Genomic DNA, 14,294 nt, shown 5'->3' with positions numbered 1-14,294 from the left:
TGTGAAATCCTGCCTGGTCTTTGGCCAGATTTTCCCTGGAGCTCAACTTTTCAATGTTGCCTGACCTGCACAGAGGACAATTTGCAAGAATGCCTGATTTGCAAGAATGCCTGAGGGCAGCCCACAACTTCTTATCTCTCTGTTCCTGGAGAATGGCTGTTTGAAATCCCTGCTTCTCCCAGCCACCTCTCTCAGGCTTCTGCTGCAGGTAAACTTGGGTTTTGAGAGCTGGTGCCCTGGCTCTTTTCCCCTTTCCCAAGTTATGGTGTGTGTTGCAGGAAAGTGCCTTCCTGCCCAGGTACAGTCAGAACATCAGTAAGGATAGGGAAGCACAGAGGAGCCAGGAGATGCCCTGCGCTCCCATCAGGACCATTGTCTCCAGACTAGGGGGGCAGTGTTGCAGAGGCCTGTGTTCAAGGACAGGCTATGCATCCTCTCAGCCCTGTCTGCTGACAGCTTGTGCCCAGTCTAGATGGTCTCTGAAGCCTGGGCAGTGAATACAGAGGTGAGGCGCAGACAGAATTCACAATCTGTTTGCAATTCCTCCCTTCTTTGCTGGAGAGCTCTGACCCTCTAACCAGCATTTGGCAAGTTCTTGTTGGATGAACAAATGAATAAACATTAAGTTAAGCCAGATCTGAGACCTTATAACTTCCACCCCTGGTGTTAATTATGCCCAAGGCAAATCTAGTTCCTCCTCTGGGTAGATGGTGTCTGTCTGCTACGAGCTCTGTCCTTGTTCCTACTTTGTTCTCCATGTTTGTCTCTCACTTGGATGAACACATTGAAACATACATTTCAGGTTTGCAGATGACACAAAGCTGGAAGGAATCACTAATCTGATAGATGAAAGAGTCAAGAACACAACTCTTTAGCTAGAAATTTAAAGTTAACAGAGATAAATATAAATTTCTCTGAGCTAAAGCCTCACGTAGAAAAAGGGAAGAAGCTAGCTTGAAAGGACCCTGTGAGTCAGATTGGGGTCTTCAGTAGGGGACATGCTCACTAGAAGCCAATGGCTTGACTTAATTAAAAGACTCTGAGACCACATCGATGGAAGTACAGTGTCTAGACCTAGAAGTGAGTGCTTTGCTTAGCCTGTGCTGGGCACAATAAGTCTAAAGGATTCAGTTCAGTTCTGGGGGTCTCTATCAGAGGGACAGTACATGCCGATGTTCATCCAGAAGCATATGATGAAAATATTGAACTACACATTTGAGATCCATTTGAAGGAATATTCGAAAAAGAGAAGACTTAAGGAATTATCAATCTGGTCTTCACATATGTGGAGCTCCATAGAAGAAAGGAAGATTTCTTCTGTATTACCCTAGAGGGCAACTAAGAACCGTGGATGGAAATTACAAAAACAAAGAAAATGTTCTCAAAATTGCAGCTTTCCACCAGGAGGGAACAGTGTCATAACACAAAGAGCTAGATGTTGTTCAAAGGATCCTGCCTTGAGTGGGGGGTTGGGGTGGAAGCTCATGAGGGTCCTGGGTTTCTGTGATCTGTAATCTCAGCTGCCTTTCTCAGCCTCATGTCCTCTGCAGCTTTGTCAGGCATGAATTTGAAAATCCTCTTCCCACAGTGACGCCAATCCATATATCAATACATGGGGTGCAGGTGTGAACCTAGAGCCTTATGACACTCTCCTCAAGTGGTAGCCATCATTAACTGAGCAAGATCTAGTGAGAAGTGTTCTGAATCCAGAATTTGAAAACCTGAGTCTAGTCTTAGCTCTGCTCCCAACTATCTTGGGGTCCTCAGTTTTTCTACTTATGAGTTAAAAGTATTGAATCATCTCTGGCTTAACTCATTGACTTACCCACTAACACACTCATTCATTCAACTAATGTTTATTGAGTATTTACCATCTTTTAGACATGATCTTCCTTAGGTAAGTCCTTCTTCTTTGGGGGATTAATTTTCCTCTTCTGTACAATAGGGGTATTGGATTTTGGATGAACCCTTGCACCTTAGCTAGGCCATGAATCCACCTCAGTTCACATTTCATAGCTTTGGCTAAAAGATTGTCATATAAGGCCTGGATGAAATCTTTGCTAAATAAAAAAAAAATATTATGTGGTTCAGGCACTCCTCAAATATGTCTATTAACTCATTTTTTTTAAATTTTTTTAACGTTTATTTATTTTTGAGACAGAGAGAGACAGAGCATGAATGGGGGAGGGTCAGAGAGAGGGAGACACAGAATCTGAAACAGGCTCCAGACTCTGAGCTGTCAGCACAGAGCCCGACACGGGGCTCGAACTCACGGACCATGAGATCATGACCTGAGCTGAAGTTGGCCGCTTAACCGACTGAGCCACCCAGGCGCCCCTCATTTTTTAAAAAGGGAATGAAGGGATTAATTTTAATTTGCATCTATCAAAGGCACATCACATTAAGAGAAACAAAAAAAAAATAAAGAGAATAAAAGAGAAAAATTGGGAGACCGACATACTAATCATAATTGTTGCCACTCACGGAGTGTTTATTGGTGCAAATTTCTGAGACTTTGAAAGTGTAAAAATGTCTTTAGTGTGCCCTCATCTTGACTGACAGTTTGTTTGGACACACAATTCTAGGTTGGTAATAATTCCCACGCAGAATTTTGAAGGAAGTACTCCATTTTCTTTAACATTCTAAGGCTGTTGTTGAAAAACACTGTCATTATGATTCTTGATTTGTTGGATTTTACCTGACTTTTTCCCCTCCTTCTCTCTCTGAAAGCTTTTAGAATGCCCTTTTTACTGCCTATGTGTCCTGATGCTGTGATTTAGAGGAGGTCTTTTTAAATTAATCACAGCAGGCACTTGGAACATCGTATCAATTTGGCACTTTGTGCCCTTCAGTCCTGGGAATTTTTCTTTACAATTTATTCCTTTTCATTCTGTCTGTCTTATACTTGTTAGATTGATTCTTTAATTTTCTTATATTTTCTCTCTTACTTTCCTCTCTCACTGGTCTTGTTCTAGTCTCAGGAAAATTTCTTTGACTTTATCTTCCAATCCATATATGAAATGTTTCATTTCAACCATATTTTTAATTTTTTTTATTTTTTTAATGTTTATTTATTTTTGAGAGAGAGAAAGAGCGCACATGGGGGAGGGGCAGAGAGAGAGAGGGAGACACAGAATCTAAAGCAGGCTCCAGGCTCTGAGCTGTCAGCACAAACCGTGAGTTCATGACCTGAGCTGAAGTCAGATGCTTAACTGATTGAGCCACCCAGGTGCCCCATATTTTTAACTTCTGAGAGCTCTTTCTATTCTGTAATTTCCCCCCCTTTCTGTAGCAGCTCGTTCTTTTTTTATGGACACAATACCTTTCTCACCTCTCCAAGGACTATAGTAGTGTTGAAGATTTATTGTTTTGCCTGTATCTTGTTTCCTCTGAATGCCTGATCCTTTTTGTTTGTTTAGTTTGGTTTCTATCAGAGAGGCTTTTCTGCAAAGTCTGGTGATCTTTGACTGAATCGTATTCATATTTATGAATGGGGCACCAAAAAAGCTGAGTGGATACTCTGTTTAATGGATGGAGTGTATTTACTGGAAGGTTTCACTCTGCAGTGATCCAGCAAGACACTGGAGATTTGGGGGCGGGATCTCCAAATGTCAGTGTTTGACTACCTGTACATCTTTTTTGGTTTCTCCAATGAAAGATCCTCAAATCCGCCTAAAATGTTTATATTTGGCTGCCAGTATCCTGGGAGCCAATAAGATCAAGGATGGTGGCCATCTCCCTCTTCTGTATATGGACCTTCAGTGAATTCCAAGTTCTCAGGAAAGTGCACATCACATACAAGAGGGACCTAGGGGTCTACTCCCTTTACAGACTTTCAACCCCTCTTCCCTTTTTTAGCCCCACCCATACCCCTACCCTCAGTGCAACCTGGTGCTTCCACTTCCTCAGTCTCTCCGAGGTTGTGCAGGGCTAATGGCAGGAACATGCATCTCATTTTCTCCATGCTGCCAAGTCAGAATCCACTCTTGCAGCTACTTTCTGTTACTCAAAAAAATGTTGACTTGTCTATTACTTCTCATTCTCTTTATTCTTGTTGGTTTATCTTTGCCCTCTTGTGTCATTTTTTGCAGATTTAGGAATTAATGACGATATAGCCAAATGATCGAAGGGTAAGATAATTTTTCAAAAGGGGATTCAGAACAAATAAACTGGGGTCTGGAAGACACTGACAAGAATAGGTGGGCAGCCAGTGCGAGAGACGGCTCAGGCACTGTGGGTCCACATTGCAGGTACACAGTTATGTAGCAGGAAATAGCTTGAGGACCTCATTCACTCCGGCATTCAGTGAGTATCTGTTGATCACCTGCTATGTGCCAGACTCGGCAGATATGACTGTGAGCAAGACAGAGAAGGCTTCTGCTCTTCGGGACCTTATATTTTCACGTGCAATAAGGCCACAAATAACAAATAAACAAGGCAACCTGTTAATGATAAGTGCTCACGAAAATTAAACACGGTTGGGTGTTAATGAGTGACCACAGGAACTACTTGAATGGAAGGGCCCCTGAAATCCAGTTTCCTCATCCTAAGAATGAGGAAGTTCAGGTACTGAGAAGGGAAGGGACTTTCCCAATGTCACACACAGTTAGGACCTGCACCAGTACCGAGGAGGCCTCCTGATTCCCACTCCTGTGTTCTTTGTGCTATTAATTTCTACACAGTTCTTGAGACCTCTGCTGACTGCAGACCACACCCTTGGCCTCTCTGTGGCTCTGCCTTCCATCTCCGCACCGTGGAAAACAACTAAGCTAAATAGCTCCTTCAGCTGAGGTCAGGGAAGCCCCAGCTCCAGTGAACAAAGATGAAGCAAATCATCAGCTTTAGAGTCTTTTTTTTTTTTTAACATTTATTTATTTTTGAGAAACAGAGTGAGACAAAGCGTGAGCGGGGAGGGGCAGAGAGAGAAAGAGACACAGAGTCTGAAGCAGCCTCCAGGCTCTGAGCAAGCGGTCAGCACAGAGCCTGATGCGGGGTTCGAACCCACAAACTGTGAGTTCATGACCTGAGCCGAAGTCAGACGCTCAACCGACTGAGCCACCCAGGTGCCACCAGTTTTAGAGTCTTAATTGGACTTAGCAGCAACACGGGCTGTTTACCTGCAGACTGAAGGTGGCCCCTCACTGCCCACACATTGCGTTACGCCTGTTTCAAATCTCAGTCAAGGTAGAAACAGAACACTAAACTCCTGTCAAGAGACCGGCTTTCTGGAGAGCTCACCTGGATTTCACAGGAGTGCAAGGACAGAGGTTTATAGGGATGGATTTTGAAGCCACTAAACTGAGGCATCATGGGCAACGCAGGGCTTTTCTGAGGCTCACACGGTGATCCTGGAGCAGAACTGGGAACTATCCATCTGTCCACTGACCTTTTTTCCCTCAAAGTATTATGCCTCCTTCAAATATTGCAACCCCCACCCCCGCCGCCATGATATTGTTGATCTGCTGTACATGTTGTTATTGTTACTTTCATTATGAAATAACTCTGGAAATAGAAGGGAGGGGGGGAATCACGCAGAGTTTTCCACCCAGTAAAGCCAGTCATAACATTTTGATGAATTTCCTTCCTGTGAATTTCCAACGTATAGGGTTGTTGTTAGTGATGTTCTCCACCTAGTTATATATTCAACTTTACATCCTGTCCTTTTCCTTAAACTTTGTATGAGTTCAGCAATTTGTAACTGTTATAAAGCTTTATGAATATCTAATGACCGCTTAATTAAACAGTCACTTTATATATCATAATTACTTAACTATTCCCTTCCTGTTAGATTTTTGTTCTTTAGTATTAGGTTTTTGTTGTTGTTGTTATAGCTATTGTTTCTCACACTTTAAAATGCTGTTATGAACATACTCATGCTCAAAGCCATATGAGTACAACTGCCTGTCACCTGTATGCTACTTCTCATCCCTTTGCAATTGGAAGGGGGTCGTATACATACTCTGCTTTGAGATGTTTCATGGTAAGGAATGTTATCTAATGAAATTAATCTGTGACTGTGGGAACAGAGGCATCGGCAGCAGGCACAGGGACCGCTGGGGGAGAGAAGGACTGTTTTGAACAGGACTGTTTTGGCAGGCCCTCTCAGTGCCCCTGAAACCTCACCAAGTAGACACCCTCCCACTTCACATTTTTCTAAGGCCGAGTCTGGCCTCCCTTGTTGCCATTCACATGCAGACGTTACTTCAGAGAACTCTGTGCCTCGCGCTGGCTGGCCGAACACCGTGGAGGACTTAACCAGAGTGAATCAGAGGGCAGGCAGCCAGGAGAGGAGGAGGAGGTCTGGCTTATCTGATGGACGAAGCGATGGCAGGAGCTGATGTCCACAGTGTCAGCAGGCTCAGGTGGCAGGTGTTGTGTGCCGTTGGCAGGCTCATGGGTAGGGGAGGTGGTCATCAGATGGGTGGTACGTGGCAAGCAATGAAGAATGAATCTTCATTTTCCATAAAGGGATCCAGGGTCCCACCATCCCCTTGTTTTTTGCAGAAAAAGTTTATGCTGACCTGGGGACCCTTAAAGGCATGTGAGTCACCTTCCCTAAAACCTTTCAGGCCAGTTCTTTTCATTGCACTGGTTTAGGGTAAGACTCCATTAAGATTATTAAAGAGGGAAAAGATCTGATTTACTTACATAATAATTTTCATACCTGTGTACGTCTGGTGCAGTCTATCCAAGGACAGTGGGCCATCAAATTAATTCCTTTTTTCTACTTCTTCTCTACTTGGTAACTTTCCTCTCATATTTAAGTAATAATGATAATTAATTAATTCCTCTAGAATTTATTTGTAAACAAGCGCTTGGAGAGCTAACTCTGTTGGAACCACCATCCTAAGTCCTTTAAAAATATTATCTCACTGGGGTGCATGGCTGGCTCAGTTGGGAGAGCATGTGACTGTCAATCTCAGGATCATGAGTTCAAGCCCCACATTGGGCATGGAGCCTACTTCAAAACAAAATTATTTCATTTAATCTTCATAGCAATCTCTGAAGCAGATACCATTATGTCCCCATTCCACAGATGAGGAAACTGAAACCAGGAGGTTAAATAACTTGCCCCTGGTCACACAACCGGTGAGGGGCTCCAGAGTCCGTAGCCCTCAGGAGAATCTGGTGGAGACAGATGCAGGCTGAAGCTGAGGCCCTAAAATGACAACAGTAGAATCCTGAGCAGGGTGGTGTGCTACCTCTCCTAATGTCACTGGAAACCCCACAGGGAATAATCTTACCTTTTTCCATAAAATGAGGAAATTCTTAGGGGTAATCTGGCTCACACTGTTTATACACAGAGGAGGTGCAGTCAATCTCCAAATAGTCACCAAGCAAACATGGACCTCAATGAAAGCAATAGTTTCTGGCAAATACGAGTAAGAACGAGGGAGGTTATGATGTCTCCTCTGCATGTGTAGTGGTACCAGCTAGAAAGAAGACAACCGGGCTATGGCTGAGAAGCAGGAGGAAAGTGAGGGTGTGAGGAGCTCCTTCCGCCCCTCAGGATGCACCTTGGAGTGGGAAAGACAAAGTCCAGGGACTGGACAACATAGGAACAAGTTTCCTTGGGAAATGGCCAGGACCCAGGAAGGAGAGAGGCTGGGAAAGTAAGGGGAAAAGAATCAGACAGTGATTCACCAGCAGGGGGGAGGGGCACCCTGAGGGGGAGGGCAGAAATCCAACTAGCCATTAGCATCAGAAAGGTTTAGCATGCCCTGTGCAAGATCCTAAGGAGCTAAGCAAAGAAAACAGCTGAGATACTCCCAGGAAGGGGCCGCGTCAGAGACTGCTGAGATGGGGGGGGGGGGGGGGGGGGGGCACCGTGAAGGAACTAGGCAAGAGAAAATTATAGAAACTGCGGTACACAGTCAGAGAAGACTCAGAACACCTGACTTCATGCTGAGAGTCCGTGTTACCAGCTCATGGCTCCCAACATTTCCCTCCTAGGAATGAGTTTGGTCTTAGAATCTGGAGTGGGATCAAACTGGTAGATTGAAAGTCAAGCATCCATAGCCGACAGTTGGAAAATAAACAGGACAGATAATATGCAGCCTTGGACTTTTGAGCAGGGTGTGATAGCCCCTTCCTGACACCGTTGAATCACCAGGACCTCTGTGGTGGGGAGAGGTTGGGCCCCCTCCCTCCACACCCCTGATTTCAGCAAGAGGGTGTCTGTCAAATTGGAACATGGTTCCCTGAGACAATACCTTAAAGATTTCCAAGGAGGATGTTGAAACCATTCTTAAAAGGTTTTGGGGAGGAGAAGAGCGAGGTGAAGACAGATGTTTGCAACATTCTGTGCAACACGCTGTTGGATAAGACCTATTTAAATTTCTGGGACAGAGATTCAGCTCAGAGAGAGGAGTGTGGACTCCTGAATGTGCCACTGGAGAGGAGTACAGCCCTGCAGAGAAGAAGGGACAGTGAGAGTGGGGACATGGTCACTGGGCCTGTCCAGATGGGAAGAGGAAGAAGAGAAAGTAATGACCCTGGGGCCCTGTGAGACAGTAGACCTGCTGGCCCCCAACAGAACTGGTCAGAAAGAAAAATACACACCTACTTTCCTAAGAAACTGATAATCTAGTGTCTGTGAGGGAATTTGGTTTTATTGGTTAATGAGGGGAACACTCTGTAATTGTTCAATAGGTGGTGTGACTCATTACAGTCCAGGAGAAGTCTTAGAGCATGCAGCATGAATGAATTATTTTGAGGGTTGCAATTAAAAATGCTTTAAGTGTGCCCAGATTCCTCAAAGGTCTTTTGGCCCCTCTGCCCTTGCCCCCTCCCCTACTGGCAAGGGCTCTTAGAACTTTCCAGGGCTAATTCTAGTCCTGGGTTCTCTGAAGCACAGTTTGTCAAGTGTAAACTCCGAGTCCCCTGGGCACCTGAAGCTCCCTTGTTGCTCTGGGGAGGAATTGTTACAGGGGCGGCTCTGTCTGGCCTCTGACTCATCCATTTCTCCTAACTCCCTCACTGCCACTGTTGAGAATTCCCTTGTCGCTCTGGAGTGGGGACCGAGTGTGATAAATCTATTTGATCACGCCATTGAGGTGAGGCAAAACCAGGACATTCATCCTCTATTTGAACCATAATGTTTTGGGGCTGGGTCTCTGAGCACCAGCGAAACTGACTGTTGATCATCTTTCATCATCTTTTGTCTGGCCTGGGCAGCCTACAGCAAGCAAAAATCGCCATCTAATGGTGTTTTCCAGCTTTCTCTTGATCTTTGAATTGTAGAAGCACACTGTCTGGCTGTTAATCCTCTCCTGCCCCCCACCGTAGCTCCCTGCCTGCCCATGGGTGGGTCTGGCTGTAACTTGTCCTGAGGGGCAGTGGGCCTTGTATCTGGTGACATGCTAGGCTGTTTGCAACCAGAGCCTTAGGCGTCCTCTGCTTTGCAAAAGTCTGCAAAAGGGCCATACCCTGAAAGGGCTGTAAATTGCATCTCAGGCCATGTGCGCGCTTGACCTTGGGAAAGAATCCTGAGGTTGGCACAGAGGAGTGACTCCACTGAAGCATAGAAGCTCGGTGACAGAAATTCTCAGAGTTAGCAGGAAATGTTGTGGTCATCTAGTCCAACATTCTACAAATGGAATTTGCAAATTCTACAAATTTCCATTAGTGGAAAGTGGAATCAATTTAGTGGGATGCCACCAGCAAGTGAGAAAAAAAATGAAATAGAATATCAGTGAAATTAACTCAGCGAAACTTGTGTTTCACTGAAATTTGTGTTTCAGTGATGTAGCTGTTCATATGTTAGTGCAGACTGGTTAAGATTATAAACTGCAGTCCGGAAAGTTTAAGCAACTTGTTGTAGACCAAGCAAACCCTCAGAGGACCAGTAGCTCAGGCCAGTGTTGTCTTCTCGCCACCTGTCTCCCACCCCCTCCAACCACATACATACCTAAAACTTGTACATAATTTGCTCTGGTATGTGGTTTAAGGAACATGGGATTTGTGGTGGAAGGCTGGATTCAAGTCCAGCTGGGTGACTGTGGGAAACCATCTGGCCAGTGTTTCTCAGACAGTATCTCAGGGACCCTCCATTTAGAATCATGAGTTGGGGGAGTCTTGTTAAAAATATACATCCCTGGGTCCCCTGAATCAGAACCTGTGATTGGAGGCTAGGGCAAGTGAGAGACCAGCAAAGGCATCTGCACGTTCAATAAACTCCTGAGGCAATTTTTATGCGCACTCATTGTCCCAAACAATGATCTTGATGTTTCTGAGCTTAAAGTTCTTGATGGATGAGGTGGAGATAGTAGCATCGCCTGGTTGTTGTGAGAATCAAGTGGATAGTTAACGTGAGGGTGAAAGCACTCTACAGACCTGAGGTATTACCATCTCACAACATCCCTCTCAAAATGATGCTTTGGGAAGATGGCACCAGAAGGGCACAGAGGTAGAGTCTGTGCATTTAATGGGACTAGGAAAGTTAAATGGAAAAATGAGCCAACAAGCATGTTTTCTCCTTCTTCTGTCTCTTTCCCTCTTCCAACTTCTGTCCTACGAATTTCTCTTCCTGATCCAATCTCAATGGCTGCGCCCTGCCCATCCCCAGACACGTGTTTAGAGCAGGCTCCTTACTCCGTGGTTGGGAGCCATACATTTTGCAACCATCATTTCAATGCATCGTGTAACCTTCTCAAGCCCACTGTGACATTCAAGTTCCTTTAACAGGAAATTCTCACAGTCCTGAATGCTGAGCTCTTGGTCCTGGTGGGACTGTTGTTTCTCTGCATACTGGGCTGCTTGCTGTATTTACCATTAAGCAGAAGCTTCCCAGGACATATAGCTACACAATGTACTTGGACTGGTGCGTTAGTACGACTGCTGGTGCAGGCAATGCAGGCCCTGAAGGCTTCAATTAGAGATGCACAGACTGAGGCCAAGTTCCTTGGAGGTGGTAGCGGGACTTTCCCACTGAGCCGCTGTCTGGGCTGAACCTTGGGGAGAATAGGCTGCCCCTGTGGGCCTCTGGGTCTCCCACTCCTTCCCTTATTTCCCCTCTGCCCCTAAGTGCAGCTGCTATTTCAAGAGAGAAGCTTTGCAGGGGTGCTTGGGTGGCTCAGTTGATTAAGGGTCTGACTCAGCTCAGGTCATGATCTCGTGGTATGGGTTCAAGCCCCAGCTCTGAGCTGATAGCTTGGAGCCTGGAACCTGCTTCGGATTCTGTGTCTTCCTCTTTCTCTCTCTCTCTCTCTCTCTCTCTCTCCCTCTCCCTTCCCCCCCCCCCCCCACCCCATCCCACTCACGCTCTGTCTCTTTCTATCTCTCAAAAATAAATAAGACATTTAAAAACATTTTTTTAAGAGAGAGGCTCTGTGCTTAGCTCTGTGAGACAAACTAATAACTAGTGGTTTCTCACGATGAGAAGTGAAAGTCTCAGTGTTCAGCTAGAAGAGGTTGCTCTTATCCTGAGGTCGCTCTACCCAGTTTTACTGGTTCTGCCCCAGAACCAGTGCAGTGGGGAAGTACCAGGCCCAGAGGGAGGGTAGGCTGGGGTACTGAGGATGGCTCCTAAGTAAGATGTGACCCCTCTTCCTCCCTTCCCATTCTTTCTCCTGGTCCCCAGTGGTTGGGCTAAGGTAAACCAATTCTATTCCCTTCTCTTCTGCTTCTCCTTTGTGTTCACACCTCATTCTTTTTTGTGTCACTGGCAACATCTGTTTTAAGCTGATGGCTCCAGCTGGGGGTGGGGTAGGGAAGGTTGCAAAAGTTAGAAGGAAGGAGGTTGTCTCTTCCATTATTCCCAAATAAGAATTCAGCTAGAAGCAGGTAAGAGTGAGTGAGTTAGAAATGGTGCCCAGTAAGAGTCATAGGGGCAAGGAGGGGCGCAGGGTAGTGCCCTGGGAAGATGTAAAGAGACATACTGGGAAAGGGGGTAGAAGGCACAGCTAGCTGGAAGCTTGGCAAAGGAAAATGAAAATAACTCCAAGTGAACAAGAAAGAATTAGAATTAAGCTCAGTTCTGAGCAGGCTCCAGATTGTGGCTGGAGCTAGAGCAGCGGAATGATTGAATGGCACTGTGTCAATTACTTTATTTTCTTGTTTTCTTTCCTGTTCCCAACTCCTTCTTCTGCCTTCTTTCCACTCCGGACCCCATCTTTCCCCCTCTTTCTTCCTCCTCCTCCTCTTTTCCTCTGCATGCATCCTTTCTCCCTCCCCCTCTCACCCACCCCCTCCTCCCCCAACCCCTCACGTTCCACTCCACGCCCCACCTCAAGCTCTCTGGCGGATGTGAGTTGACCGTGGTCCTCCAGGACTTCAATGCAGGCCACAGCAGCGAGCTGACCATCCAGGTGGGACAGACGGTGGAGCTGCTGGAGCGGCCCAGCGAGCGGCCGGGCTGGTGTCTGGTCCGCACCACGGAAAGGAGCCCCCCGCAGGAGGGCCTGGTTCCCAGCAGCGCCCTGTGCATCTCCCATTCCCGAAGCAGCGTGGAGATGGACTGCTTCTTCCCCCTGGTGAAAGGTAGGGGGACTGAGGGGGGGTGGGCACGTGCAGAAGGCGCTGGGCGTTAGCCCACCCTAACCGAAGAGCACCACTGAGCTAACCTGTCTCGTCAACCTATTCTGACCTTGTGGGATTTCTCTTGACCTGCTTGTGAAAGGAGTGGGTTGGGGACTTGAGGAGAAAGAGCTACCGAGTGGCCATGTGACTTTGGAAAAGTCATTTAACCTTTGTGAGTCCATTTCAGCCTAAAATGAAAGCTGAATTAGATGGCCTCTAAGACCTCTTCTAGCTCTCCCACTACATTCAGAAAAGTCTTCTACCTGTGACCAAGCCTAGACTTCTCCCTTCTGCACTGAAGGCTCCAAAGCTGCTTTGGGCTCCCTGGCCCCCCACCCCCACCCAAGTGCTAGCATAGGTGAGTTAGGTTTGACCCTCCCCTCAGCCCTGCCATGGCACAGGACACTCATTTATGGGGCCTTAATGGATATGTTCTTTGAGCCCAGGCTTCTGTTTTACACAAGTTCTGTGTTACTCATTTTATATAAGTTCTCTGCTTATTTATTCATTTTTCCCCTCCCACCAAGGAGACTGAACTACTTAGAACAGTGATTCTCCAAGGCGGGGCGGGGGTGGGGGGTGTCTCAGGATTGGCAAGGTCAATATCCCTCTGGAACTTTTAGAAATGCAAACTCAGACTCCGCTCCAGACCCACTGGGTCTGAATAGCTGGGGTAGGGGCCAGCAGTCTGTGTTTTAGCAAGCTCCCCTGTGACTTTCATGCTCACTCTCGAATGAGACCCTCTAACTTTGACAGTCAAGGCTGGCAGGAGCTTTGGAGTTACTCATTTTACATTGAGTAAACTGAGGCGCAGAAGGCGACGCTGAGCTCTCCTGGGGTTCTGAGCTTCTTTTCTTAACTGGTCACATGACCTCCATCGGGGGCGCCCTCTGTGCAGACCCATGCTGAGTATTTGTGAAATGGGGAGAGGGTAGGGGCCTTTGGGGAGGCAGGGACACCAGGGTCACCACAGAGACCTGCTACAGACTTCTTGGTAGGTACTGCAGGCTAATTAAATTTCTGAAAAGTTGCTGATTTTGCTGGAATTGCATCTGGTCCACCTCTAAAACCTGCCATCCTCCTTTCACCCACCAGATGGCAGTAGCAGGTTGCATTATTGGAGCTGTCCAACTCTCCCAAGGGGCGTCCCTGGGTTTTTTTCCATCAGAAGAAAACTGGAAACTAAGACCCTCTTCCCTCCACACGCACACACCCTCGTGCCCCCTTCCCTCTGTTCATCCATCGCTTGCTTCTCCCCCTCCTTTTCTCTGAACACAGGAGGAACTGTGTCAGGAAATTGTGTGGAATTTGTAATTGCAGACACAGCTCGCCGGTCCTTTGAAGTGTCCACTGGAGAAACTCGTGGTACCGGGAAGAGATGGGTGAAACTCAGGAATGTGGTTCTGTTTGAAGTCTAACCAAAGGGAAACTGGGACCCAAAGGGGCTAGAAGTGTGAGGGTGAATGATGCAATATACACAAAAAACTTAGAACAGTGCCTGGCACGCAATGCGTGGTAGTTGTCATGATAAGTGATAGTTATTCCATTATTTGCCATCGATTCTTCAGCAAAATAGCTACCAACTCCCACACATCCAGTCTAGAGACCCCCATCTTTGGAGACAAAACCAAGGATGGCACTTCCTTTGCTGGGGAGGGCTAACTTGTCATAGATCTCTGGTGTGCGTTGTTCATCAGGAAGGACTTACCTTGCAGAGAGGAGCTGAGACTTCCTGATGAAGGCCCAGCCTCTCCAGCCTGTGGCTGGGTAGGATA

At 46.6% G+C, this 14,294-nt stretch overlaps 1 protein-coding gene across 1 annotated transcript in view; it reads left to right on the top strand.

Annotated features, from left to right (window-relative positions):
* Positions 1 to 14,085, top strand: part of LOC125174690 (kalirin-like) — a 577,730-nt gene extending 563,645 nt beyond the window's left edge. Inside the window, exons 34-35 of the mRNA XM_047874328.1 lie at positions 12,234 to 12,480; positions 13,840 to 14,085. Coding sequence (XP_047730284.1) covers positions 12,234 to 12,480; positions 13,840 to 13,937 — 345 coding nt within the window. The 3' untranslated portion in view covers positions 13,938 to 14,085. The remainder of the gene's footprint in view (positions 1 to 12,233; positions 12,481 to 13,839) is intronic.
* The last annotated feature ends 209 nt before the right edge of the window (positions 14,086 to 14,294 follow it).

This window comes from Prionailurus viverrinus, chromosome C2 (assembly GCF_022837055.1).
Source record: "Prionailurus viverrinus isolate Anna chromosome C2, UM_Priviv_1.0, whole genome shotgun sequence".
NCBI lineage: Eukaryota > Metazoa > Chordata > Mammalia > Carnivora > Felidae > Prionailurus > Prionailurus viverrinus.
This window is presented reverse-complemented; position numbering and strand designations above follow the sequence as displayed.